This window comes from Trichechus manatus, unplaced genomic scaffold, assembly GCF_000243295.1.
Source record: "Trichechus manatus latirostris isolate Lorelei unplaced genomic scaffold, TriManLat1.0 scaffold00059, whole genome shotgun sequence".
NCBI lineage: Eukaryota > Metazoa > Chordata > Mammalia > Sirenia > Trichechidae > Trichechus > Trichechus manatus.
In genome coordinates this window covers 5,974,363-6,002,178 of record NW_004443995.1, presented here as the reverse complement: position 1 = coordinate 6,002,178, position 27,816 = coordinate 5,974,363, and the positions used below count along the sequence as shown (strand labels likewise).

General features: G+C 38.8%; 1 protein-coding gene across 1 annotated transcript in view; it reads right to left on the bottom strand.

The window, feature by feature from the left end:
- The window catches only part of SH3D19 (SH3 domain containing 19), a 52,358-nt gene that overhangs the window by 13,475 nt on the left and 11,067 nt on the right, over positions 1 to 27,816 (bottom strand). The window contains exons 4-12 of the mRNA XM_004378827.2: positions 26,105 to 26,212; positions 21,192 to 21,304; positions 13,620 to 13,681; positions 11,952 to 12,216; positions 9,168 to 9,236; positions 8,851 to 8,991; positions 3,765 to 3,837; positions 2,679 to 2,809; positions 404 to 462 (exon numbers count right to left, since the gene is read on the bottom strand). Of these exons, the coding sequence (XP_004378884.1) occupies positions 404 to 462; positions 2,679 to 2,809; positions 3,765 to 3,837; positions 8,851 to 8,991; positions 9,168 to 9,236; positions 11,952 to 12,216; positions 13,620 to 13,681; positions 21,192 to 21,304; positions 26,105 to 26,212 (1,021 nt within the window). The remainder of the gene's footprint in view (positions 1 to 403; positions 463 to 2,678; positions 2,810 to 3,764; positions 3,838 to 8,850; positions 8,992 to 9,167; positions 9,237 to 11,951; positions 12,217 to 13,619; positions 13,682 to 21,191; positions 21,305 to 26,104; positions 26,213 to 27,816) is intronic.

The window sequence follows — 27,816 nt, the reverse complement described above, 5'->3', positions numbered from 1 at the left end:
TCCCCAGAGCTGGTGCCCTGAATTCAGACTTCTAGCCTCCTAAACTCTGAAAAAATAAATTTCTGTTCTTTAAAGCCACCCACTTGTGGTATTTGTTACAGTAGCACTCGGAAACTAAGAGAGATGACAAAGCTATCTCTGCTCACGCTGAGGCCAGGCTGTGGGAAGCATCTGGATGGACCCTGTTGCGCTGGTCTGTGTACATCTTGCATTGATACGGAGAACTTACGCTTATGTCAGCTTCTACCAGCATGCTGCATTTCCATCAGAATTTTAATCCTCTAAAGCTTTTTAAACAAGCAAACTTGTTTAAACATTTGAAATGTTTAAGCTCAGTAATTCTTTATGATATAAATACTTGCCTCCTTCATATTTTGTGGAAAAGAACATAAATAAAACTTACTTAACACAATGCGATGAAATCGATCCTCTTTTCCCATTTCCTCTGTCTGGAATATCGATCTAGGAAAGACAAAAGTCAAGGGAACAATTGTATTTTTTTCAGAGTTTAATAAGATATATTTAATGTTAAGTAATAAAGAAATCCCTGGGTGGTATAAATCCTTAACATTGTCAGCTGCTAAACTAAAGGCTGGTGGTTCAAGTCCACCCGGATGTACTTTGAAGAAAGGCCTGCGATCTACTCCCCAAAAATCAGCCATTGAAAACACTATGGCACACAATTTTACTCTGACACACATGAGGTCACCATTAATTAGAGTCGACTCAGTGGTCAACTGGTTTACTAGGAAATGCATCATTGAAATCAACTAGTTTAGTTGGGTGTTAACCTGATTAAGTGGTACCATGTGTACAAAGAGTCTTACCCTGAATTTTGGTTTTGAAAAAAATTCCTAACTTGTGATGTTGTCTTCCTCGTGTAGCCAATCAGTCCTTCTTTTATTTGCTGGAACAAGCGCATTAATATCATTCTACCCCTGACTGAGCTTTCTCTATTGCATGTCTTCCAAGTTGAAAACTTCAAACGAGAAGGACTTGATAAAGCAACTGGGCCCAGGCATTTGTGCTGTCACACATCACTACCATCACACCTACTCCAGTGTTGGGAGAATTCTACAATACTTCCCTGACCCCGCAAAAAACATTTTAGTCTAACTTGTGGATTCTCTCCATACTCATAACTCTGAAATATTTATTTTTCTCCCCTGTAATGTGAATAGAGAAGGAATACTTAGTGAGCATCTACCAAGTGGCAAGCACTTTACAGAGTATCTCATGACAAGGTTCAGCAGAGCTGGGTTTTATAAAATATTTGGCCATGACACATGCCATCTGAAAACTACTTAAGGCTTTGAAGTTTATATTAAACAAATCAGCGGCTTCTTGATGAATTCTAAAAGTTCGAAGTTTTAAAACAATTTTTTAAACTTGTGGGCTCAGAAATAACACTTATCTAACAATAATGTGGCAAATTCAGTAAGATTGATTTCAGTGTGGTAATTGTGCTTTTAAGAGTACTGTTACATGGGGCAGAAGAAAAATGAAGAAGGGTGCTAGAACTAACATTATTCTCAATATTAATTTAAAGAGTGTGGTTGGATTCCTCCAAAGAATCAGGACATACATATACTAGACAATTTTTAAGACCCACATTTTTTTACTCTAAGAGACTCAAATGCATTTATATTTGAAAAATAGAGGTTCCACTGTTATGCTTGTTTTCTAAGCTTCTGATGTAATGGAAAATTATTTGCTTTTTCTCCCAAATAAGCTGTTAATGTTCAACTATTTAAGCTGGCTTTACTGATATTTTCTGGTATCAACAGGTTATATCAGAGACTGAGTCGTACTCTTCCTGTTGATATAAATGTTCCAGTGGCAGTCTGATTTTATCCCACTATTTCATAGCCACCTGGGTTTAGCACTTAGGGATCCATCACAGTGGTCTGCTTTCACAAGTTAGGTGGTGATGGTGTATAAAATTCTGATGCTTTAATGTCATCTTTCCCACTCAGATTTGAAATTACTTCGTGAAAAACCATTAATGGACCACCAGCTCCAATAAAAGTACTTTAGTATTTCCAAATATATACATATTTGTATATGGAGATGGCGATAGAAATAATGAAAGAAACCAAAAATAAAGTGCACTCCAAAGCAAACGAGAAGTGGTACCATAATCTCAGAGAACACTTCTTAAAGGAAAATTTACTGTGTTGTTGTTAGCAGCTGTTACGTCAGCCCCAACTCATGGTGATCCCATGCATAACGGAACGAAACATTGCCTGGTCCTGCACCATTCCCATGATCGGCTGAGGATCAGACTATCGTAATCCATAGAGTTAAGGACAATTTAGGACCATTTAATTTATTTTTACTAAATGCCTCAAAGAATTAACATACATCCTTAAGTGACTGAAAACCCTCCAAGAATAGTTGCTTCAACAGTAGATCCTATGGTGGTATTTCATCTTAGGATTTCAGAAAGCATTTAGGCATTAAGTTCTCATACCCCATAATATGAAAATAAATAACCATTACCTATTTGAACAAGGCCTTATTTTTTTGAATTTTCTAAACACCAAATGGATCAATGAAAGAGAGAACTAGAATCCAAGAATCTAGACTTCTGATTATTTTTTCCAACCTGCAAGCCACATTGAACCCACTCTCCTCTTTCACTGAGTATATGACCAACTAAAACAAACATGACTCACAATTACTTTGACGTAGTTGGCAGGAAATAGACCAGTCTGGTTTCTACATTTCCCTCTGTACCAATCTGTATCTATTTTTTCCAGAAGATAAACAATTTCTCCAGAAGCAAGGTTCAAATCATCGACTTGCTCTGTAATATAAAATTGAAATTACATATGATGAATTATCCTGGTTGCAGATTTGATTAGAGCAGAGCACAAAGCAGCATTTGGTTCTGTCCATTGAGACACAGTATGTTCCACTGATTCTGAGAACAGACTATACTAATCAAATTGATTTTTAAAAATACTATTCTTTTTTGGGAAATATTGTTATGAGCTCCCTTTTATAAAACCAATTTAGGTATATTTATCATGCACTTATTTATGAGAAATGGTAAAAATAAAAAGTTGTGTTGGCCAATGATTCCTACTGTGCAATATAAACCTCTTGCTGCCAGTTTTACTGAACACACATTGAACAATTGAGGGCTTTATAAACATGGTATAATAGTCATATCATTATTCTCAATTGTGCTTAGAAATCATTTCAACTTGAAAATATTAACTAAGGGAATACGTACTATAGCTCTTTAGCAAGTAAATTTACCCACACTAAAATAAAAATCAGTCTACCAAGTATATTAAAAAAAGGAGAAAGTTATAAATAACTCAGAAGCTTATTTACTAAAGTTAATGATTACAAAACAAATTTATATTTTGATCTCCTAGGGAGTAGCTGAGATACGTGTCAGTTTGACAACTCTAGGACACAAGAACTTTACTTATTAAATTAGAATTAATTTCAGTGGAGCTGTTAATTGGTACCTACTGTTCTGAAGGAATTAAAAAGTCTGTAATTGGTAGGCAACTTATTTATTTATTCTCTCTCTCTGAGAGTTTCAAAGGCAAGGGTATGCGCTAAGCTGTCTGGAATGTTGGGTGCAATCAACCCTTCCAGAGGTCTGAGTGATGGATAGCATGACCTCTCCAATCTAGGATTCTGTAGGCACAGAAATGAAGAAAGATGGCCTTGAGAGGCTGACCCAAGAAGGATGCCCGTTCCTGGATCCTAAGGTTCTACTGCTTTTTTATTTATGTCCTTACCTGCTGGAAAATCATGAAGAACAACAGCGTGAGGAGCACTACTGTCAACAGGCTTCTGAGAGTGGCTTGGATCCTTAGCGGGGAAACAGGGCTGTGAATGAAGTGTGCAGGATGGAGGCTGGATTTATTATTCGCTCTGAGACCAACTTCTTTCATTAAAGTCCTCTGGACACAATTACATTAAGAGTACAAGATGCAAACCACACAGTGGAGACAAATAAGGGAATCATTATCAAGTTGAGAAGGAATGTGTTTCGTCAAGGGAGGACAGAAATAACGCTCAATTATCAACATTCCCAGCATGGTTTTGTTTTTTTTTTTAAAACCAAGAGAGTAAAACTTAACCTTTATTTTTTGGTTTTGTTCTGCCTTTTATTTTTAACAGTACCTAGTCTACCTTGAAGCAGTGGTTTTTGACCTTTTTCCATTTCAAGGGTGGCTTTTCCCTTAAACTGTGACCAGGACTAAACTCGGATAACACAGCCTTAAAAGTTGTGTCTTCATTAGGATGGGAAGAGAAGAAAGTTCTGCGATTTACGTTTTTGCCTTTGAGAGGAACTAATGAATTTCCACAAAAGGATAATTCACAAAAAGTAAAATTCATTTCATTTATTAGTATTTAACGGAATGCCTTCTCTAATTTGAAAACAGCACTACCTCCCATGCCTGGCCTGAGTTTTCTATTTTATCTGAATGGTTTATTTAGCGGTAATTCTAAGTAAATTAACAAAGAGAATTCAATGTTCTCTATTCATCTTGCCAATTGCCTAGATTGGCTAGAGGAAAGGCTAAATTTGAAGAGTGACCCTTTCTTATTGAAAGCGGTTATTATTCTTAGTTTCTCTGTATGACGCGACAGGCTTATCCACATCACTATCATCGTCATCAAGTCTGACTGAAGGATAGTATTATTTGGAGTTACAATCTAAACTCTTTGACACTGGCAAACCTGTGAAATAAGTGGAGGCAGATTTTTGTGTCCCATCATATCCTTCAATTACTCTTGTCCCTTTAGGGCCATCAAATGCTTCTATTCCTGTCCTCTCCCCTGGCCATGCTGCACGCTCCTGATCAGATCCACTGTGGATGATGGTTCACTTTGTGGTTTCCAAATGCAGTACATTTGCTCAGGATATTTTCTGAATCTCACCGGCTCTTTCAACCAAAATGGCCTGTGGAGGCGCCCTACCTTCCCCCAAGTTATGTAAAGTGAAATACTAACTTACATCAAGAGAGTAACAGCTAATGTTGGCTTACTGTATTAGCTTACCAAGTGTTATGGATTGAACTGTGTCCCCCTAAAAGATATGCTGAAGTCCTAACCCCTCTATACTTGTGAATGTGACCTTGTTTGGGGAAAGGGTCTTTCTTTGAAGGTATTATCAGTGATGTTAACAAGGTTACAACAGAGTAGGGTGAGTTCTAATCCTATATGACCAGTGTTTTATAAGAGGAGAGAAGAGACATAGAAACAGAGTCATATAGAAGGAAGAACCATTTGAAAACACACTTCCAAGTCAAAGAATACCATGAGATGCCTGGGGCTACCAGAAGCTGGAAGAATCAAGGCAGGATCTTCCCCTAGAGTAGACAGAGAGCATGGCCCTGCTGATGCCCTGCTGTTGTACTTGTACCTTCAGAACTGTGAGAAAATAGATATCTGTTCTTTAAAGCTACCCGCTTTGTGGTATTTTATTATGGCAGTGTTTGGAAACTGAGACATCAAGGTAACACAGACATTTTCTTAGGGATTGGTTAGTACTTTTCCCTAAGTAAGTGAGCCATGTGGGAATTTCAGGAATTGTAGAAGGGAATTGTGAGATATTTTATATAAACTATTATTTATATAATGTATTATACGTGTGCATGTAAGGGTTTTACTTTTTTTCTGATTTACTCATCTGTGGAGAAAGAATGATTCTCTAATAAATGATGTTAGGATAGATGGCTATCCACTTGGAAAAAAATGAAGTTAGAGACCTATCTCACACCAAACACAAGCATGAATTACAGATAGATTAAAGACCTAAGCATAACCAAGAAGGGCAGGGGGCGGCGACTTGTGTCCCCCAGTTACACGGTTTCCCTTCTCCGCCTTTATGTATAGATATCCTTGGCCATGCTGCTCGTCAGTCTGGCCTGGCAGATAAAGGGAGAGAGGGACAGGTTAGACAGGCTTGCCCACAAGGGGTCAGTATAACTCAGTCCACACCATCAGAGTGGATATCTGGTAGGTACATCTAATACATTTCAAACCTCTTTTCAATATGACTATAATTGCTAACAATAATAATAACAGCTAATGTTTACTGTTCACTCGCTATGTGTGACTGTTTTAAATACCTTGTATGTATAAGTTCATTTAATTTTTTAAACATCTTTACCGGGATATAATTCACATACCATAAAATTCACCCATTTAAAGTGTACAATTCAATGGTTTTAGTATATTCACAGGGTTGTGAAACCATCAACACAATCTAAGTCTAGAATATTTTCATCATCCCAAAGGAAACCTCATACCCATCAGTGGTCATTACCCATGCCCAGCTCTAGGCAACCACTAGTCTACTTTCTGTCTCTATGGATTTACGTATCTGGACTTTTCATATAAATAGAATATACAATATATCACTTAATTCTAAAAACAACTCTGTCAGGAATTACCATACCTATTTCACACATTAAAAAATGAAGTTTAAAAATGTGGTGCATATATACAATGGAATACTACTCAGCCATAAAGAGACATGAAGTCCTGATAGATGTTATAACATAGATGAGCCTTGAAAATATTACGCTGAGCAAAGTAAGCCAATCACAAAAGGATGAATATTCTATGATCTCACTTATATGAGACATCTAGAATAGGAAAATGTATAGAGACCAAAGTTTATTAGCGGTTACCAGGGGCAATGGAAGGAGGGGAGGGAGAGTTGTTATGGATTGAATTGTGTCCCCCCAAAATATGTGTCAGTTTGGCTAGGCCATGATTCCCAGTATTTTGCGATTGTCCACCATTTTGCCATCTGATGTGATTTTCCTATGTGTTGTAAATCTCACCTCTACGATGTCAATGAGGCAGGATTAGATCTACAAGATTAAGTTGTGTTTTAAGTCAACCTCTTTTGAGATATAAAAGAGAAGTGAGCAGAGAGACAGGGGGACCTCATACCACCAAGAAATGAGAGCCAGGAGAATAGTGCATCCTTTGGACCTGGGGTCCCTGGGCTAAGAAGCCCTCGTAGACCCAGGTGAAGACAAGGACCTTCCCCCAGAGCTGACAGAGAGAGAAAGCCTTCCCCTGGAGGTGACACCCCTGAATTTGGACTTCAAGCCTCCTAGATGGTGAGAGAATAAATTTCTCTTTCTTAAAGCCATCCACTTGTGGTATTTTTGTTATAGCAGCACTAGATAACTAAGACAGGAGTCATTAATTAGGAAGCAGAGAGTTACTGTTTATGGTGATAGAAAATTTGGCAGTAATTATTGGTGAGGGTTGCCCATGATTACTGTAATTCATGTCACTAAATTGTACATGTGGCAAATGTTGAATTGGCTAATGTTGTGTTATATATATTTTTACAACAACAAAAATAAAGTTTAGAGAGGTTAAATAACTGCCTAAGGTGATGGAAGAGGAACTCAAACCCAGCTCCATGAAATCTAAGTCTGTGCTCTTCAGCATGCATGAGACACCAATCTCCCACTTTCCCCATCATCTGTCCAATGCAACCTCAACTGATAATGTTCAATATGCTCTGTTTTCTAAGGTAAGGGAAAGTATAACACATTCTTAGAAATCTTTACCTTAATATCAGGCTTTCAAAGTAACTTGGGTGGTGCAAGCATTTGCGATGGGTTACTAACCTAAAGGTTGGCGGTTCGACCACCCAGTGGCACTGCGGAATAAAGCCTGGTGAACTGCTTCCATAAAGTTTACAGCCACGAAGACCCTATGGAGCAATTCTACTCTGTTACACAGATGTCTCCGTGAGTTAGGGGCCAACTCGACTGCAGCTAACAACAAATGCCTTGTAATCATATAATTGGAATTTAAAATAAACAAACAAAATACTAGGCTTTCAAATAAGTTTCATTTTTTTCTAAAAAACATAGTGATGGCCAACAGTTCAGATGCTTACAGAGGCTTAATCAGTATCACCAGTAGCTGGCAATCAGAGGCAACTCTCTGAAGTCTATAGTACAAGATGAGTAAGGTAATGTTTAATCTGAAGTCTATAGTACAACATGAGTAACGTAATATTTAAAGTAGAGAAAACTTGGGACTTTAGCTACCTTCAAAACAGAACTGCCTTCTAAGAAGAAAGAATGGGAGTAGAGTATAAAAAGTAGGGTAAGTGGCAAACCAGATTACTTTACTTGGGTTAAATGATGGGTGGGTGTTATTTTTCATGTTTGCTACAGTAACTAACAGACACTAAACATTTAACTGGGTAACTTAGGAAGTTCTTTTAAAAATATATCTCTACAAATTTCTCAATGGCATTCTTCTTCTTGCTAAACAAACGATCTTCAATAATCATTGCATTCTCCAAGGCTCCACGAATATCTCAGGCCCAAACTGTGACTTGTGTTTGCTGGATTACATTTCATTTCATTATTTTAAGAGCTGTAATCAGAGAAATTAGGTTTATACTAAGTTTAAATCTTTAAGGGATGTGCTTTTTACATCAGACTTAGCAATTACAGAGCTCTCTTTTAAAATAATTGTCCATTCTGCTAGGAAACTAATATCTGGCCCTTTGGTAAATATGTTTACATTATTTAAAAAAATAAACAGATCTCACAGTTGAAAATTACTGACCGAGTGTCTGGCTGCTCTAAGTCTGCACAACATGAGGGAAAATACAGGGCAGTCATTCTGTGTATCAAAGTGATTAGTATGGCAGCGGCAAGTCTCTTAGAAGTAATTTATTCTCAAAATGGAATAAAATGCAACTGTAATTTTTGCTCTAGTTAAAATAAATGTGCTAATAAAAACCTGAGGATGAGATATAATTAATAGTTCTACGAAATGTGCTACCATGTGTGATTTGAGGGCTGTACAATATTAATTCCTTACTCTTTGTCTGTTTCGAAGATGTTCATCAAGTGGGGTGATAATCTTCAGCTGAGACAGGTGAACTCTGCCAGTATCTTCTCCCTTTTGGCATTCCAAGTAATTATTTTCAGCCTGCTTCAGCATCACAAGTACGTCCCCACGCTGTAAGGTACAATACCACTCTCTGAAGAAATCATTATTTAATAAAACATTATTACTTTTTATTATTTTTTTCACATTTTAATCTTTGGAGCCTGAAGCATTTAATAATGTGTAATAGAAGTAATAGAGGCCAGAATTTTTTTATATTAGTCAGTAAAAAAAGAGCCCTACTTTACCTTACAAGAGAGTTCTCCTGGGTTTTCCGAGACAATGTCTTCACTGGCAATTCCATGAGGCACAGACAGCTTAAATGCAAACCAATAAGAGGATTATTCACAATCAGATAACCTCCTCATAAATTGCTGGGCATCTGGGGATTTGGCATGTATACTGAAAGGGCAGGTCCTCCAGCAGTTAAACTCTTCATCGGGCTTCCTCATGCTCGAGAGCTAGTGGAGCCTGCCACTTTGCATGGATACCAAAAGCTCATGGATACGAGGCTGAATGTGGCATCAAGTTCCCCTCAGCAACCACAACTGGGAAGCTCTATTCTATAGGGCAAAAACCAAAAAACCCATTGCTGCTGGGTCGATTCTGACTCATAGCTACCCTATAGGAGAGTAGAACTGCCCCATAGAGTTTCCAAGGAGCGCCTGGTGGACTTGAACTGCTAACCTTTTGGTTAGCAGCCGTAGCTCTTAACCACTACACCACCAGGGTTTCCATTCTACAGGGCAGGGCCCGTCAAGTCCCCTGGGCATCTGAAGGATAAATGCTCAGTATCTGACCTGTTTGTCAAGGCGCATCTTTAATACATGGTCCTTGCCTGCTGCCTTCTGAAGGTTGACAGGAAACCGAAGTTTTCCCTGTAGTGTTCCACTGGCCTGGAATCTTATCTTCTCCTACAGTTTCTCTGATATCAAGCATCAGGTGAAAGCCCCGGCCCCTGCCACTTCTTGATCCACTCAGCTCCGTCTGACCTTAGAATGTTTTTTATATCTGCACTCTGCCCTGGCCAGGTGGCTCAGTTCCCTGCCTTGGTTGGTTTTAGCTGATCAGTGCAGGCCAGAAGACTTACACAATATAATAGACATTCCCAGGAGATGTGGTCACGCAAGGTCATCCCAACAAGGAAATGGAGGTGGCCTGGGCCCAAGGATCACCTGGGAGCACAGAAGTGGAGTGCAGGGCATGGTCCTTTAATGCTGGGTTGGGGTGCTGCTTGCCAGCATCCTGGTCACAGTCCCAAGGCTCCCATTGTACTCAGATTCTGGGCTAGGTTTACCCATTTGAGGCTAGCAATTTAATGGTAGGGTTGGGTGCTCTCAAGTTGATTTTCAGCTTATAGTGACCCCATGTGATAGAGTAGAACTGCCCCATAGGGTTTCCTAGGCTGTAATCTTTACTACAGCAGATTGCCAGGTCTTTCTCCCATGAAGCCGCTGGGTGGGTTTGAACCACCACCATTTAGGTTAATAGTCGAGCGCTTAACTTTTGTGTCACCAGGGCTCCTTAATGATAGTGTAACCATGGAAAAAATGAGGGATTTAAGGAATTATTTCATAAAGAGACATATCACTTGAAATCTACCACCATTTTATTAAGTTCTTAAGTGCTTTACTGACATTATCCAGCTATGCTAAGAACCATCAGTGAAATCTGTTCCCCTAAGCATGGTGCCTGGTGCTCATCATTAGTACACAGTACACGTCAGCTACTATTTTTATTTTTTAGGTAATCTATCCCCAAAAGCACCCCTGCATTTTAGCATTGAAACTTTAACTATTTAAACGAATATGAGTATACACGAATATACCAACCCTTCTTATCTGTCCATACCCTTTGTTATGGATTGCATTGTATCTCCCAAAAGTATGTGTTTTAAATCCTAACCTCTATGCTTTGTGGTTATAATCCCACTTGGGAAATGGGTTGTCTTTGTTATGTTAATGATGCAGGATTGTGCAGGGTTGGTCTTGAGTCTTTATGTCTCTTCTGAGATATAAAAGAGATTAAATGAGCAAGCAGAGATGGGAGAGGATAGATGCCATGCCACAGGAAGATCGAGCCAAGAAATAAGGACCTTCCCAGAGTCAACATACAGAAAGCCTTTCCCTAGAGCCAGCACCATGTATTCAGACCTCTTGCCTCCTAAACTGTGAGAAAATAAATTTGTTTGTTAAAGCCACCCATTTGTGGTATTTCTGTTATAGTGGCACTAGATAATTAAGATACCCTTTTCCAAGGAAGATGAAAAAAAAAAACAAACAAAAAACCAACCTAAATGGTTTAAGGTAAAAACAATTTCTGAGATCAATCATAGAAATGTAGAAGAACATAAAATTATTAACTGCAACTCTTATTAAGAGCTACTTTGCCATATAACTGTTTAAAAAGAACAAACAGACCTGTCCTCCTTATCATTTTTATTTGTTCTAGATTCTACCAGGTTAACCTGACTGAAATAGACAGCATATCAACTCTATTTTTCAAATGTGGGAAATGGAGACAAAGCCTTAAGGTCAGAGGATGAAAAAAACATTTAAGGAGAACAAAATTAATATCCAAACTATCTCAATTATTGATGAAAACTTCTAAATGGTAACTATTAAATGGACCATGATAATTAGGCTCAAGAAAAGGGAAAATGAGGAAAAACCATCCATCTTAATAAGAACTAACTTTCTACTTCATCTTAAAATTTACTCAGTGGCAAGGTAGCAACAGTAAACTATCATATCTGCCAGAGTTATCCCATTAGTACACTCTACCGGGTAGGATTTTTCAGTTTCTGCTTCGTCAAGCCAGACAGTGGGTTACAATTCCTGTCTGCCCTTTTTCCCTCCTCTATATTTCTCCTAATAATGACATCCTATGTTAAAGACATAGGTTTGATTATGGCCTACTTATCTAACACACTTTTAGGGCACGTGGCAATTCCACATTTCTTTCATCGTCTTTTTTCTAAGGGAAGTGGCATCTTGACCTCTTGACCATGAATATTTTAAAGCTAAACTCACCATGTATTTCCTGTAGAGAGGGTGTCCTGGTTTGGGGCGAGGGGGTAGCACCGGATCTTGATTTTTTAAGACTTGACTCTTGGCTTTTGAGAGTCCAGATGCCAAGTTACTTTGTTTTCTCTGAAGATCCATGTCAGAAGAGGACCGATTAAAAGGCAGTTTTTTACATGACGTTCTGGCTGCAGAAAGTTTAGGGGGAGGTGGTCTCTCAGGGGCCCCCTTGGGAGGAGGCTGTTGAGCTGGTATGACTTTTCCATTTATAGGTCTGAAAGTCAGTGCGGGAACCATGAGTCAGTGCTGACAGGTATTATTAGGTTCTGTCCTTTCTTACACACACACACACAAATGCTAGTGGAATAGCATTTACGGAAACATGCAGAGTACGCAATTTTTGAGCAAACGACTGCTGCATTCAACATTTTATTATTAGAGGAGTGCCACGATGCTCCAGCTTCCTCTTATCTTGCACTAGAGATTCATTAGTTCAAGACAAACAAGCATTTAGTATCATGAGCTCTCCAAGGCCCCATTTGCTCTTAAACATACCATGACTACTTCAAGAAAGTAAGCACTTTCTACCAAAGTCTGAGATGAAAAGCTTCTAAGATATAAGCTATGCATCTTGTGCATGATTAGAAAAGGAACATCAAAATCCCCTAATATTCATGTTATAGAAGTTACTATTAAAACCCTAATTTAGTAATATACAGAAAGCTGGTTTTGAAAATGGAATAGCACAACTGTTACTTTGAAAGCCTTTCCTTAATTCCTATGATTAAAAAAAGCTACAACACAGTAACTGCTTCTGATAGCATCACAGCCTTTTGTTCGAACAGCTCTGGAACTCAGAAGGGCTGGTTACCTCTGCGCTCACAAGGCCTGTCTCCTTGTCTCCCTTTGGAAATGCCAAAACCAGGTTGGTCTCTCATAACGGGGAGGGAGAGTGTGTGTGTTAATGCAGATATTCTAGAAGTGGAGTTGTTCTAAATTTGGGATTGAGTCTTGTTGGTTTGTTTTAGGAAAAGTAATATAGATTCACCCCTTGGTGGTGCAAATGGTTAATGTGCTCAGCTGCTAACCAAGAGGTTGGAGGTTTGAGTCCACCCAGACATGCCTCAGAAGAAAGGCCTGGCGATCTACTTCTGAAAAACCAGCCATTGAAAACCCTATGGAGCACATTCTATTCTGACACACGTGGGGATTTTGTTTTAAAGTCTATTTTAACTGAGATTAGTATTTCCCCTCCTGTTCTTTTTTGGTAACTGTTTGCTTGATATATTTCTTTCATCCTTTGATTTTTAATAAATTTACGTCTTTGTTTTTAAGGTGTGGCTCTTGTAGACAGCATATTGATGGATTCTGTTATTTTAATCCATTCTGACACACATGGGGTCGGCATGAGTTGGAATCGCCTTGATGGCAACTGGAATATAGACCCATGCTTGTGCTCTGTTTCTGGACTGTGTTAACAGGAAAAAGGAGCAGAGATTCTACAACCTTTTGTCGGGAGCAGAATAAGGGCAGGTGGCCTGTGTAAATTCGTCAGCTTAATACATCTCATATAGCTTTAAAAGAAGATCGAAGGCCAAAACTCAGTCTTGGTGAGAGAAAAGAGAGTCGGGTCTCTGGCACATCATTCATTTTTCTAAGTTTCACTAACTTACTTACCTCGGTGGCAACCTGGGGGGCCCTGGCACAGAACTTCCTGCTTGACCAGCGTAATCAGATTCCTGCTAATATCAAAGAATGTTTTCTGTTAAGTTTACTCTGAAGCAATAGCTTGTCCAGACACATTTTGGACAACTTTTTGGCTGAATCTATAAATGGAAATGTAGCTCGGTTATAGAAAGTAGCTTAAAAGAGCTTTTGGTCTTCAACAATAATAATTCTATCTATTCCCACCTAAATTATCTACTAATGAAATAATGAATTATCTAGACAAATGAAAAGGCCAAGAGGTCTCCTGCTGTGGATCACAGCCCTGCATAGTTATGCACCCAGAGGATTCATAAGATATTAAGGGATGATGTTTAATTTAAGTCACGATAAATTACACAGTAACAATTTAAACAGGCACCATAGGGAATTAAAAAAAAAAAAAGATAAGGTCTTTATTCATCCCATGATAACACATAAAACATGTGCTGCTCCTTAGTTTAAAAACATAATAAGTGAAGTAGTTACTAATTTGTTTTGAACAGGTAGATCTTATCACTGGATGGTTTATTTATTTAATGTTATTTTGAACTGACAACCAAAAACCAAAAACCCACTGCCATCGAGTCAACTCCAAGTCATAGTAACCCTATAGGACAGAGTAGAACTGCCCCATAGAGTTTTTCAAGGCTGTAAATCTTTTTTTTATAACATTTTATTGAGTTTTTGGTGAAAGTGTACACAGCAAGTTAGGTTCCCATTTGACAATTTCCACACAAATTGTTCAGAGACATTAGTTATATTTATCACAATGTGTCAACATTCTCTTTAACTGTGTGCTGTTTGTTCCATTTTCAGTAGTCTAGTTTCCCTGCCCCCTATCTTCTCATCTTTGCTTTTGAGTAATTGTCAATCTTTTGGTCTCATACTGATGGTTTTTAAGTAGAGCACTGATCTTGCATGTAATATCCTTTATTTCATGTGCCACTCTGCTATTTTACTAAAAGGTGATCTCAGGGGATAGGCTTGGTTCTAGGTTTACAGTGTCTCAGGGAGTCCTCTGTTCTCTACAGTTCCAGTTCATCTGACATTTTTTTTTAAAATAAGAATTTGAGTTCTGCTCCATATTTTTCTCCCATTCTATCTGGGACCAAATATTGTGACCCTGATCAGAATGGTCAATGGTGGTAGCTGGGCACCAGCTAGTTCTTCTGGTCTCAGGGTAGATGAGGTTGTAGCTCATGTAGACTTGTTTCTTCTCTGAGCTTTTGGTTAGCTTCTTACTGTTCTGCTCCTGGTGAGGAGACTCGTAGTTGTGTCATACATGGCTGCTCACAAGCTTTTAAAACCCCAGATGCTACTCCTTTCACTAGGATGCAGATCATGATTTTTGTGAACTATGTTACATCAATTGACTTGAGTTGTCCCATGAGACTATGGTCTTAAAGGGCTGTAAATCTTTATGGAAGCAGACTGCCACATCTCTCTCCTACAGAGCCGCAGGTGGTTTCGAACCACTGATCTTTCAGTTAGCAGTCAAGTGCTTTAACCACTGCACCACGAGGGCTCCCTGAACTGATACCCAGAGAATAATATTTCTTCAAGACCTCATAAGGTGGTATATAAAGGAAGCTTAAGGGAGAGCCTGAAAGGAAGGCATGTATTATGGATTGAATTGTGTACCCCAAAGAGATATGTTGAAATCCTAACCCTTGTACCTGTGCACATGGCCTTGTTTGGAAATAGGGTCTCTGAGGATGTTATCAGTTAAGTTAATGTAAAGTCATACTAGAATAGAGTGGATCTTAATCCAATCTGAGTGGTGAGCTTATCAAAGAGAAGAGACAGAGAAGCAGAGGTACAATGGCCATGTGAAGATGCATCTACAAGTCAAGGAATTCCTGGGCCTACCAAAAGCTGGGAGAGACAAGAAAGGATCTTTCCCTAGAGACTTCAGAGGGGTGGTACAAATGATTTGCCCTTGACTATTAACCTAAAGGTTAACTCAGCTGCTAACTGGAGGGTTGGTGGTTCAAATCCAAGCCGCAGCTCCATGGAAGAAAGGCCTGGAGATCTGCTTCCGTAAAGACTATTGTTATTGTTAGTTGCTGACAAGTCAATTCCAACTCACAGTGACCTCATGTGTGCAGAGTAGAAGTGCTTCATAAGGTTTTCAAGGCTGTGGCCTATTTGGAAGCAGACTGCCAGGCCTGTCTTCCAAGGCATCTCTGGGTGGGTTTGAATCTCCAATATTTTGGCTAGCAGTGGAGCGCTTAACCATTACAGCCAAGAAAATTCTATGGAGCAGTTTTACTCTGTAACACATGGGGTTGCCATGAGTCAGAATGGACTTGATGGAAACAGGTTTGGTTTGGCATGGCTGCAACAATGGGTTCAAACATAGCGATGATTGTAAGGATGGTGGAGGACCGCGCAACTTTTCGTTCTGTTTTACACAAGGTCACTATGACTTGGAGATGACTCGAAGACACCTAACAATAACATGGCCCAGCTGATATGCTGATTTTGAACTTCTAGCCTTAAAACTGTGATACAATAAATTTCTGTTCTTATAAGCCACCTAGTTTGTGGTAGTTTATTAAGGCAGCCCTAGGAAACTAATATAGCATGTGAGTGGGAAAAGAAAAGGCCCAAGAAAGAAGAGAGGCTTATACCTTTATCTCAAAGGGGTTAGATGAGCTGGGAGAAAGTGTTTTGTAGGAAAGAAGGAAAGAGTAAAGGAAGATAATGTGAAAAATAAAAGGCAGGGAGAACTGGAAGAGGAGACCAAAGACACTGGAGGTGTAGAGATCAATAGGAAGATTTCTCTAGGGGAAAGGATTCAAACTGAGCTATTTAAATAAGTACAATACATGGAAAGTATTTTCAGATCTTCAGCTGAGTGGGAAGTTATAGACTCTTAAAGCCAAAACTTCCTTTTTTTGTTTTTTTTTTTTGGTGAAAAAGTCTTCGTTACATTCTTCTAATTCTGATCAAGTCTCCTTTTCGTACCTTTCCTACTTTCTAAGTCCGCAACACTGACACTCAAAGAATAGTATTTCTTCAAGACCTCATAACAGGAAAAATGCTAGCCTTTTAAAATTACACTGCATTTTAACTATATATTAACTATATATTTAAGGGGTTTAACTATAGCTTGGAAATCTTTGGCTAATTCAGACTATTTCCCTCTTTCTCAGCTTATAAACAAGTTAAAATTCACTTCCACAGTTTTTAATTCATACCGAGTATGTACAACTTTTCCTGAAACACCAAATGGTTAATTGCCAATAACTGCAATCATCTAAACATGCTTCAGTTATTTTTTTTTTAAATCTGATTTTTAAAAACAAATTAAGTTTGCCCTTAAAACTTGGTTTCATTAATGGGTTCAGTTAATGTAGCGAAGCAAGTCACCAGTTTATAAACCCTGCAATATTCCAGAATATCATCCATGTCTTATAATTACACTGCTGCCTGTTTTCCCCCTGACAAGTACTGCTATGACATTTGAAAAACTCATTTAATTCTTTGGCCATTTTTAATATTAAAACAAACAAACAAAAAGCTCTAACCGACATGCAGGAACTTTCAATGCTCTTCTCTCAAAGTTGTTGTTGTTACTTCCTGCTGAGTTAATTCGGACTCATAGCGACCCCATGTGACAGAGTAGAAAGGCTCCACAGAGTTTTCTTGGTTGTAATTTTTCTGGCGGAAGGAGCTCTGGTGGCACAGTGGTTAAGCGCTTGACTGCTAACCAAAAGTTGGGTTTGAGCCCACCAGCCGCTCTGTGGGAGTTACAGCCTTGGAAATCCTATGGGGCAGTTCTACTCTGTCTTACAGGGTCACCAGCAGTCAGAATTGACTCCATGGCAATAGGTTTTTTTGGTTTTAGCCTTTCCAGAAGCAGATTGCCAGGTCTTTCTCCTTTGGAGCCTCTGGGTGGGTTTGAACCACCAACCTTTCAGTTCGCAGCTGAACGCTTAACTGTTGTGACACCAGGGCTCTATTACTGTTGTTAGATACCCTAATAATTAAGGGTAAATTAAAAAAAAAAAAGATGTATACATTCAACATAAACCAAAAACACCAAACCTATTGCCATCGAGTCGATTCCAACCCTACAGGACAGAGTAGAACTGTCCCACAAGCTCCCCCAAGGAGCAGCTGGTGGATTTGAACTGCCGACCTTTTGGTTAGCAGCTGAGCTCTTAATACATTCAACATGGAAAGGTATTAATGATGTAGTATAACAAATACAGTGTGATACTAATTTTGTACCAAATAGCAGCTGTAGTTCTCTCTGGGTGGTGACATTTTTATGAAGAATCTTGAATTTCTTTTTTAATTTCCCAATTTTCTACAACGAGAAAATGTAAAAAAAAAAAAAAGAAGCAGTATACTTCAATTTCCCTGGGATGTTTGGCACATCGTGAAAAGCACTGCTGTATCTGACAAGCTTCAGATACTCAGATCAGGGCTCCTGTAGGAGCCACTGTCTTGGTGTTTGCTCAGGTCTGGGTTTGTGCCCACGTTCTCCCGATAGTCTTTGGAAGACTACCGATTAGGGGCTTCTTCCTCTTCAATATTCTACACATAACTTGGACCCTCTTCGCACTGCTTTTTGGTAGTTTTTCTCTAGCTTTGACATCCCTGAACTTTTGGCTTTTAATGTGTTTGGATAAGCATTTTAGTTCCAGAAGACGTTTGTTTTTCTGCTTGTACAGTCCCTAAAGATGCCATCTTTTTGTTCATCTGCGTTGGGATGATTTCTTATATTCTATGTAATTTCAAAATAATTTTCACTTTTGGGGAGTATTTTCAAAAGACAGATATTTCTCACGAGACCACACTTTTATCTGTTCTAATTACTGACCAGCCTCCCCAGATGTTTCTTCTCTGTCTCAAGAAACAGGGACTATTTCTTACATCCTGAATTCAGGATCAGGCACTGCCTTTCTTCCATTTACAGAACATGCTTCTTATCAGCTGGCTTAGGGGTTGTTTCTTTGATTCCTTATTGACTGGGCAGCTTCTCCCACTTCTCTTCCTGCAACTGTTGGCAGTCTCCTTGGGGAATGCCTTGGGAATCTTGGGTTCCAACAGTGGGCAAGCAAGCACACAAAGGCACACAAAAGTGTCTGTTCCTGCTGACGGAACAGCTGCAGTGGCTCCCGGTGTTCCTCACCCTGGAGTCCCTCGTCATTCAAGTGAAGAAAGTGAGGCTTGGCAACTGCAGCCCTCTTGTCCTGGGACGGAAAGTTCCCAGGCACTCAAGGCAGCAGAAACACTAGCGGGTGTTTGTTCTGTGCCTCCTCAGGAGACATAGTTGGCCTACACTCAGGGGTCACTGGAATGGCGAAGTATTCTTCATGGTCTCTCGTCTAAGATTCATTCAGGAACTGCCATTCTCAAATAAAAGGAATTTCTCAGGCGCAGATTTGACTTTCTGGCCCTGGAAACCTATACGTGGGATCTCAGGCACATCACGTAACTTGTAGGTCTACTTCCTCATCTCTCCTTCCTTCAGACTCCATGTGGACAGAATGCTCTGACTCTCTTTGTCAACAGTGCAAGACAGGATTTTCCACGTTTTTTTATATAAGATACACAATAATGAACATAGTATCTTTCAGATGGTTTTGTTTATTCTAACCTCCTTTTCTTGTTTTTCTAAAATATGAGTATTGCTTTGAGGATCTGCTTAACACCACACATAATAAAAATAAAAACCGAAACCAAACCAAACCTGTTGCCATCATTCCAACTCACAGCAACCCTAGAGGACAGAGTAGAACACAGGGTTTCCAAGAAGCGGCTGGTGGATTCAAACTGCCAACCCTTCAGGTTAGCAGCCACAGCTCTTAACCACCGCGCCATCAGGGCTTCCCACATATAATAATGCCTAATATTTCAATAGAGCTTTATAGTTCACAAAACCCATTACGCCACTTAATGAATGATACGTGCATTTTTGTCACCCTCTCACTCCCTTTTACAACCCTTCGAGAGTAGAAGCCAGTAACTTTCTCAAGCAACATTTCCTCCTTAGAATTTTGGGATTTTCCTATTCAACAGTAATATGGTTTGGGCTCTCTTATCCTCTTTTGGGCTTTCCCAACCCAGTTTTAATAAAAATTTACTACCAAGTACTTTGAAAATATAAGTGATCACTAAATTTAATTCATCCTACAGGAAAATCTCATTAACTTGATATTGGCTAATTCAATTTAATGTCTCCTTCAAAGAAATTTCTCTTCACCAGATGATTTGATGAGTTTGCCTGTATAATAAACATAGTTAATGCACAATGTAAAAACTATTATGAAATTTGAACTAAAAATTTGGTTCAAAGACTTTAAGAATTGGTTGCTTTTGAAATAAACCTTAAAGATCTACCACTTGGGAATCAAGGATATGTAAATGATCTAATTACTTAAAAAAAAAAAATGAAGACACTGTGTGGAGACTGAAATAAAAATATATATTTTAAAACTCTTTGTTACAGATTAAATTGTGTCTTCCAAAAATATGTGTTATAAATCCTAACCTCTATGACTGTGGTTACAATCTCATTTGGGAATGGGTTGTCTTTGTTAACAAGGCAGGATTAATGTAGGGTATGTTTTGAGTAGAAACCCTGGTGGCATAGTGGTTAAGGGTTACATTTGCTAACCAAAAGGTCGGCAGTTTGAACGCACCAGGTGCTCCTTGGAAACTCTATGGGGCAGTTCTACTATGTCCTATAGGGTCACCTATGCGTCAGAATCATCTCGACGGCAATGGGTTTGGTTTTTTTTTTTTTTTTGGTTATGGTTTCAGTCACTCCTACGAAGTATAAAAAAAGCAAATTAGGAAAAGCGAGCAAACAGAGATGTGGGAAGAGAGACTCCAAGCCACATGAAGATCATCCAGGAGCAGAAGCTCAGAAGAAACAAGGACCTTTCTCCAGAGCCAACAGAGAGAGAAAGCCCTCCCCTAGAGCTGGCACCCTGAATTCAGATGACTTCTAGCCTACTAAAGTGTGAGAAAATAAATTTCTGTTTGTTAAAGCCACCCATTTGTGGTACTTCTATTACAGCAGCACTAGATAACTAAGACACTCTTTAACCACCATCTGTTAACAAGCGCACTATAACGCAATATTTTTTAAATTTAAAAAGTAATTTCTCCTTAAATTTTGGGTTAACAAATTCTTATGGTAATTATTTTAAGATTATGCCACTAATTGGTTATTTTAAATAAACACTGACAATTTGACAAAAGCTATTTCCACAAATATTAAAGATTTTTAGAGATTTTCCATAGCCTTATTATTAATGGTGTTATTTAAAAGGCAATGTCATTACATTGGTATAGGAAGAATTATAATGAAATGCAATTAATTGGCCTAATTCTTTTGCTCTCTAGGGATTTTTAAAATATTGAACGTTACATTAAATATGTACATGGGGCTTGGAAATTGGTTTGTAGTAAAGATATTTTTTATCTGACCAGTAGTAAACTAATTTAGATCTCAGCTGAATATTTAAAATTAGCACATAGCTTGGTCTTCAATCTTACATGATTATAATGACCACTTACCAAGTTTCTGGCTCGGTCAACATTACTTAGTTTTCCAGATACTGCACTGTAAGTGTTTCCAATGGGTTTTTCAGCAGGGAGAGGAGGCGGGCTGTGTGGATCCTCATGTAAACCTGCAAAAACAGTAATTCATCAATAATTTCTGGTCTTTGGGGATTCCAAAGGATGAAATGTTTGCTACTTGATTACTCAGGAAAACGGCTATCAAGAAAGACCTTTACAAAGAATGGAGAGCTAAGCAAAAGAGAAAGAGCTCCTAGCAAACCTCAGGGAACTGATGGGTTAGTAGACATCAGTTAGTTTTACTGAATGTTTTACAGACAGCGAAAACAGTACAAAATAATTGCAAGAGCAGCTAGCATTTGTTGAGAACCTTCTAGATGCCAGCCATTAAGTTAGGCACTTTATCCACATACATTTCTCCAACCAAGATGTATGTGCTAGATCTGTGCTGTTCATTAGCGACCAGCCACATGTAGCAATTTTTTTTTCTTTTTTGGTGGTGAAAATATACACACCAAAATATCTGCCAACACAACTTCCACATTTACAACTCAATGACATTGGTTACATTTTTCATGTTGTGCCACCATTATTGCTATCCTTTTCTAAAATATTCCTCCACTGTTAACATAAACTATGTGCTCCAAACAAAAACTTATATATTTGTTTATTTCATATAAGTGAGATCATACAGTATTTGTCCTTTTGCAACTGACTTATTTCGCTCAGTATAATGTTTTCTAGGTTCATCCGTGTTGTGGCATGCATCAGAACTTCATTTCTCTTTAAGGCTGCGTAATATTCTATTGTGTATATAGACCATATTTTGTTTATCTGTTCATCTATTCCTGGATATTTAGGTTGTTTCCACCTTTTGGCTACGGTAAAAAGTGCTGCAATGTACATTGGTGTATAGGCACATGTGGTGATTTAAACTTAAATTTTAATAAAAATTAAATAAAATTTAATTTTCAGTTCCTCAGTTACATGAACCACATTTCAAGTACTCAACAGCCACATGTGTCTAATAGCTATCATATCTGACAGAACGGATAAAGAACATATCCATCTCCATAGAAAGTTCTATCAGACAGCGCTATGCTAGATAATATCCTACCCATTTTATAGATGAAGAAACTGAGGCTGAGAAAAAAATAAATGAACTACCCTATGCTAGTAATTGCCAGATCTTTCTAATGAAGCATATTGCTTCTTAATAGGTGGTATATCCAACCCTCCCTCATCCAAATAATGAAATGTTTTCTAATTCATTAGCTCCAGATCAACAGGCTTAGTTACCCTTGATTTAATAAACAATATCTTTATACTCAAACCACATCCTTACTTCAGTGATAGGGCACCTCCAGCTTATTTGAAAAAGAAGAAAACAAAGATGACTAGATTTAATTAGTGACAGCTAATTAAAATCTGTGTGCAAAAATATGGGAAAAGAGGATGACGGTGACATGCTGAAGCTGCCTTTTCCACACTATTTGGCTTAGGCATTGAAAAGAAATGAGAATTCTTCTCTTTCTTTCAAATGAATATCCCTTGCTTCCATTTCACATGAAAAACCTACAACAAGAGGATGATTTGTCAGGGCTTCCTGTTTTAGCCATAAACAGGAAAACACTCTCAAAGGGAGCAAAATGCTCAGGCCAGCTATTACGAAGGCGATGATGTAGGCAGGTGTTCTTAGTGAGAGGCAGGGCTGCTCTGGGAATTAAGACACACACGGAGACATCCCAGCTCAGTTGCCATCTTGAAGACTTTCTCTGTGTTGCAGTTTCCTTATTTTTATAAGGAATAATGAATTATTTGGGCTTAACGTTATTGTGACAAATACTGAAGCATATAAAGGTAACAATATGAAAGCAGAGAGGAAATAACTTCATGGCAGGAAGGGGTATAGGGAGTAGCTGGTGTGTGTGTGTGGGAGGGAGGCAGAAGGGTGTTTCCAATTTTAAACAGTGTGAACAGAGAAGGACTTACTGAGAAAAGTGGCATTTGAACAAAGACCTGAAGGAACTGTAGGGGAGGGAGCCATGCAGATATCTGGGAAAAGGATAGTCCAGGTAGAAGGAACAGGTACCAAGAGAAAGGAGCCAGACTGTTCAAACAGCCAAGACTGGAGCAAAAGAGAAAGAAAGAAACCAAAGACTCAAAGAAGAAACTAGTCTACAGGACTAATAGTCTACACAAACCACGGCCTCACCTACCTTGAGAGGAGAAGAACTAGATGGTGCCCAGCTATTACTACCGACAGTTCCGACCAGGGACGCGATAGATGGTCCCAGACAGAATGGGGGAAAAATGGAGAACAAAACTCAAATTCCTAAAAAAGTTCAGACTTACTGGAACGACAGAGACTAGAAGAACCCTCGAGATTATTGCCCTGGGACACCCTTTAAACTTAGAACTCAAACTACTCCCAGAGGTCACCTATCAGCCAAAAGACAGAGTGGCTCATAAAATAAATAATAACACCCATGAGTACTCTAAACAATCATCTAAATGAGACCTAAAGGTCAACATGTACCCTAGACCAAAGATGAGAAGGTAAGGGGGACAAGGAAGCTAGATTAATGGAATCAGAACCACCAGAGTGGAAATAATGAGAGTCCTGACACACTGTGAAATGTCACTGAATAATATGTACAGAAATTGTTAAATGAGAACCTAATTTGCTATGTATTATTTTCTCCAAAGTCTCCAATTTTATTTTTTTAAATAAAATATTAAAGAAAAAGGAACAGCCAAGAGTTTTACATCACAAAGCTGTTCCTTCCAACCCTTGCCCCTTCCTAGTTCTCAGACACTAGAAGTCACATTCTTTTTCCTCCACAGCATATATGTATTGCTTAGTAATTGTAATAATAAAACTCTAGGGAACAGGTTTTTGGTATAAATAGAAATAACTCTCTAAAAACTGTTTTGGCACCTCAGTTTTCTCACATCTAGCAGTAGAGATGCAACTTTCAAATGGCTTCCGGAGCTCTGTCAGGATAATAATTAAAGGTACTCCCTCAGTATATCCTTTCAGGATTTCAGGAGAATTAATCCAGCTTACAGGTGTGCAGAAGAGTTGATACAGCAGGCCTGAGACTGCTATTCTTTGAAAGGTCTTCTAAGGTTGGCCTTTGGATAATGTCTGTGAATTGGATTTTGGACAGCTCCCACCATTCTCAGAACTGATAAGAGTGGCTCACTGGCTTAAAGTGTTTGGGCAAACAATGTGGTTTATGCTGAACACCTGCTTTCCTTCTGGGAGTCTGGAATTTTGTTAACGCGTCTGGCAGGGTGCCTACATAAGAAGCCACTAATAAAACATTCTGAGCACTGAATTGCTAATGAGATTCCCTGGTTGACAATAATTCACACATGTTGTCACAACTTGTTGCTGGGGGAATGAAGCGTGTCCTGTGTGATTCCACTCGGAGAGAACTCTTGGAAGCCTGTGTCTGGTTTCTTCCAGACTTTGCTTTGTGCACTTTTTCCCTTTGCAGATTTTGCTGTGTATCCTTTTGCTGAATAAATCATAATCATGAGAATACCTATATGCTGAGTCCTCCTAGTGAATCATCAAACCTGAGGAACTCCGACACAACAGGAGAGCAAATTCATGTGCAGAAGTTGTATTACTTAAAACCCACGCGAGCTTCTGACAATATTTATTGCTGTATCTCACTATGCCTGCTAAAATCCAGAATACTCAACAAGGTTAAGAGCAGAGAGGCAAGCAACTGCTCATATGTCAAAGAACCAAATAAGCTATCATCTCACTGATGTGTGAGCTACATAATCCTGTCAAAAAAAACACCACTGGTTGTTTAACCTAATCTACCATATGACCTCCTAAGACAAGAGAACCCATCAGAATTTGGTGTCCTTGACTTTTTTCTCCTGTTTGTTCTTCACAGCAACTGAGTTCAATCTTCTTGATACTTGCCTGGGAACCGACAGTTAATAACAGACTAAAATCAATATGATCCTTCTTGGTATACTTTATAAAGAAACCAAACCCTTAAAATAAAGCAATTATTATATGACATTCAGGGTAGGCCTGCAATACAGCTCTGGGTTGCTATAGGTGAAGCACTGAAACACTGGTGGTACCGTTCAGGGGAATGGAGTAGGCAGATTCTCTTGTTAGACAAGGGTGCATCTGGGTTGTGCAAAGGCACTGCAGGTATAAATGCGACCAGAGGCCCATGGAGAAAGTTGTGTGATCACTAGAAGCGTGGAATCTACCACCACCACACACACAGACACACACACACATACACAATTTTTAATTATCTCTGGGAACTAAAAAAAAAAAAGAAAAAAACACCAGTTCTGTCCTCTTTGCTTCCTCCTGACAAGAAGTATCCGATTTCTTTTTGAAAAGCTTAAAGCTCCTACAAAATTTCATTTATTGTACCATCAAGAAAATCACATAAAGAAGTATATCAAAATGTAATGTTACACTAATTTTGAAAATATTTTTGTATCTTGTTATGTTTTTAAAGTTTTTGGTTAATGCTCTTCACACAATTCATACATAAGCATATTTGGATCATACTGACTGGAGAAACATACTCCTGAGAATACACAACCTCATTTGCTATTAGTTTCAACTACTTCCCTGCCAAAGCTTTACCCGCAGCATTAACATGGGACACTATAGTTGTTCTGAGTGGCAGCCTCCTTCTTTTCTCTCTGCCTAAAGACAACCTTAAAGAGAAACAAAATCCAATTTACTGTACTAAGTCTTTAAAGAATTAGTTCTTTATGTTCTTAAATGTTCTTGACCACGAATAATGATAAGTGGCAGATTAGACATAAATTCAAAAGCTGACACTGATAAATTAGCATATATTCCTCCCAGGTTCTTGGAGAGGCAAATAATGAAGTGGAGAGGCGCTTACATTTTCCTGGTTTGGCTGGAATTCGAATCACAGTGGGCTTCCTGGTGGATGCTGGTTGAACTGCTGGTTCCTTTGTTGGTTCTGTTTTTGTGGGGAGCTGAAAGGGATCTAACGAAAAACACAGTTTATTTTGCATGTTTTAGTTAACACGGACACAAACAAAAAGCCTCATTCTTAATTGAAGAGTCACATTTTTCATGCCCTAGGGAAAACTGTTCATGGATAAACAAAATCTCAGTTGGCAGAGACAAAAACAAAGTTGGAGCTCATGACAGGAAATAACTTAGAGCTCTGTAAATAATTCACACAGCTTTTCTTTCTCTCTGACGAGAAAGATCCAGGGCAATCTTGAATTATGTAGAAGCTATCTTTCACTGGTGTGCAGTCATTTCATAAGTGTTTGCCTGAAAATGAGGGGCAATTGGAACAAAAAGCCAATTGTCCCCCATCTTGAAGCCTCCCAGATACCCCAGGAAGGAAGGACTCCCTTTTCCTTACGTCCCTTGTGCTTGTACTATAGGACTCAACTTCAGACTCGCCAGTGGCCCTGGTCCTACTCAGCACGGCACAGGTGCTTAGCAGTCTCAGATTGAGTGGTTCAGTAAAATTACACTTCCATAACATGAAAATGAAAAGCATCTTATCCCAGAAATAAGATAACACATCTCTCTTCAAATATTTAATTTTGGGGCAAGGATAGATTTCTCCATCTTAACTGACTTATTTAAAATGGACAGTATATGCTTAGAGAACGTATTTTAAACAAAAGCATAACTACCAAACTTTGTTACTGAAAGAAATTGTCTTTTTTCTTTAATGTAGTACTAGGAATACATCAATGAACAAAACAAAGATCTCTGTCCTCATGGAGCTTATGTTCCAGTGGGGACATGGAGACAATAAACAATAAATATAATTGTTGTTAGGTGCCATTGAGTCGATTCCGACTCATAGCAACCCTACAGGACAGAGCAGAGCCCCATAGGGTTTCCAAGGAGCAGCTGGTGGATTCGAACTGCCGATCTTTTGGTTAACAGCCAAACTCTTAACCACTGTGCCATCAGGGCTCCATAAACATAATAGGCAAGTGCTTTATGTGGTATGTTAGGAGGTGAGAAGTACTGTGGAAAAAGGAAAGTGCAGAGCAGGGTGAGAAGCCTCAGGAGTGGGCGAAAGGGAGGCAGATTACTGGAGTGTGGCAGGGGCTGGGTAGTGTCCATTAATGATACTGGTTGGCTGTTTTTCCAACAACGGAACCGTAAGTATTCTAATAGTTATTCCAATTTGAATAATGTAATCTGGACTTCAGGAAACAGCAGTGCCAATACATAAAAAGGGGTAGTTATGTTAAAGACCACAGGAGCCCTGGCAGCAAAATGGTTAAGTGCTCGGACGCTAACCAAAAAGTTGGTGATTTGAACCAACTCTGCGGCTCTGGGAGTGAAAAGACCTGGCAAACTGCTCCCATAAGGATTATAGCCTAGAAAACCCTATGGGGCAGTTCTACTCTGTCATACGGGGTCACTATGACTCAAAATCGACTCGATAGCACCTAACAACAACAAAAACATGTTAAAGGCCAATACTGCAAATATTACCAAATCTGATCTCCCCAAATGGTTTATGTATTATAAATAATATTAGACAAAATGAGAGAATATGAAGACCCCATATATCTTGGCATACATTTTATTCAAACACAGAAACATGGT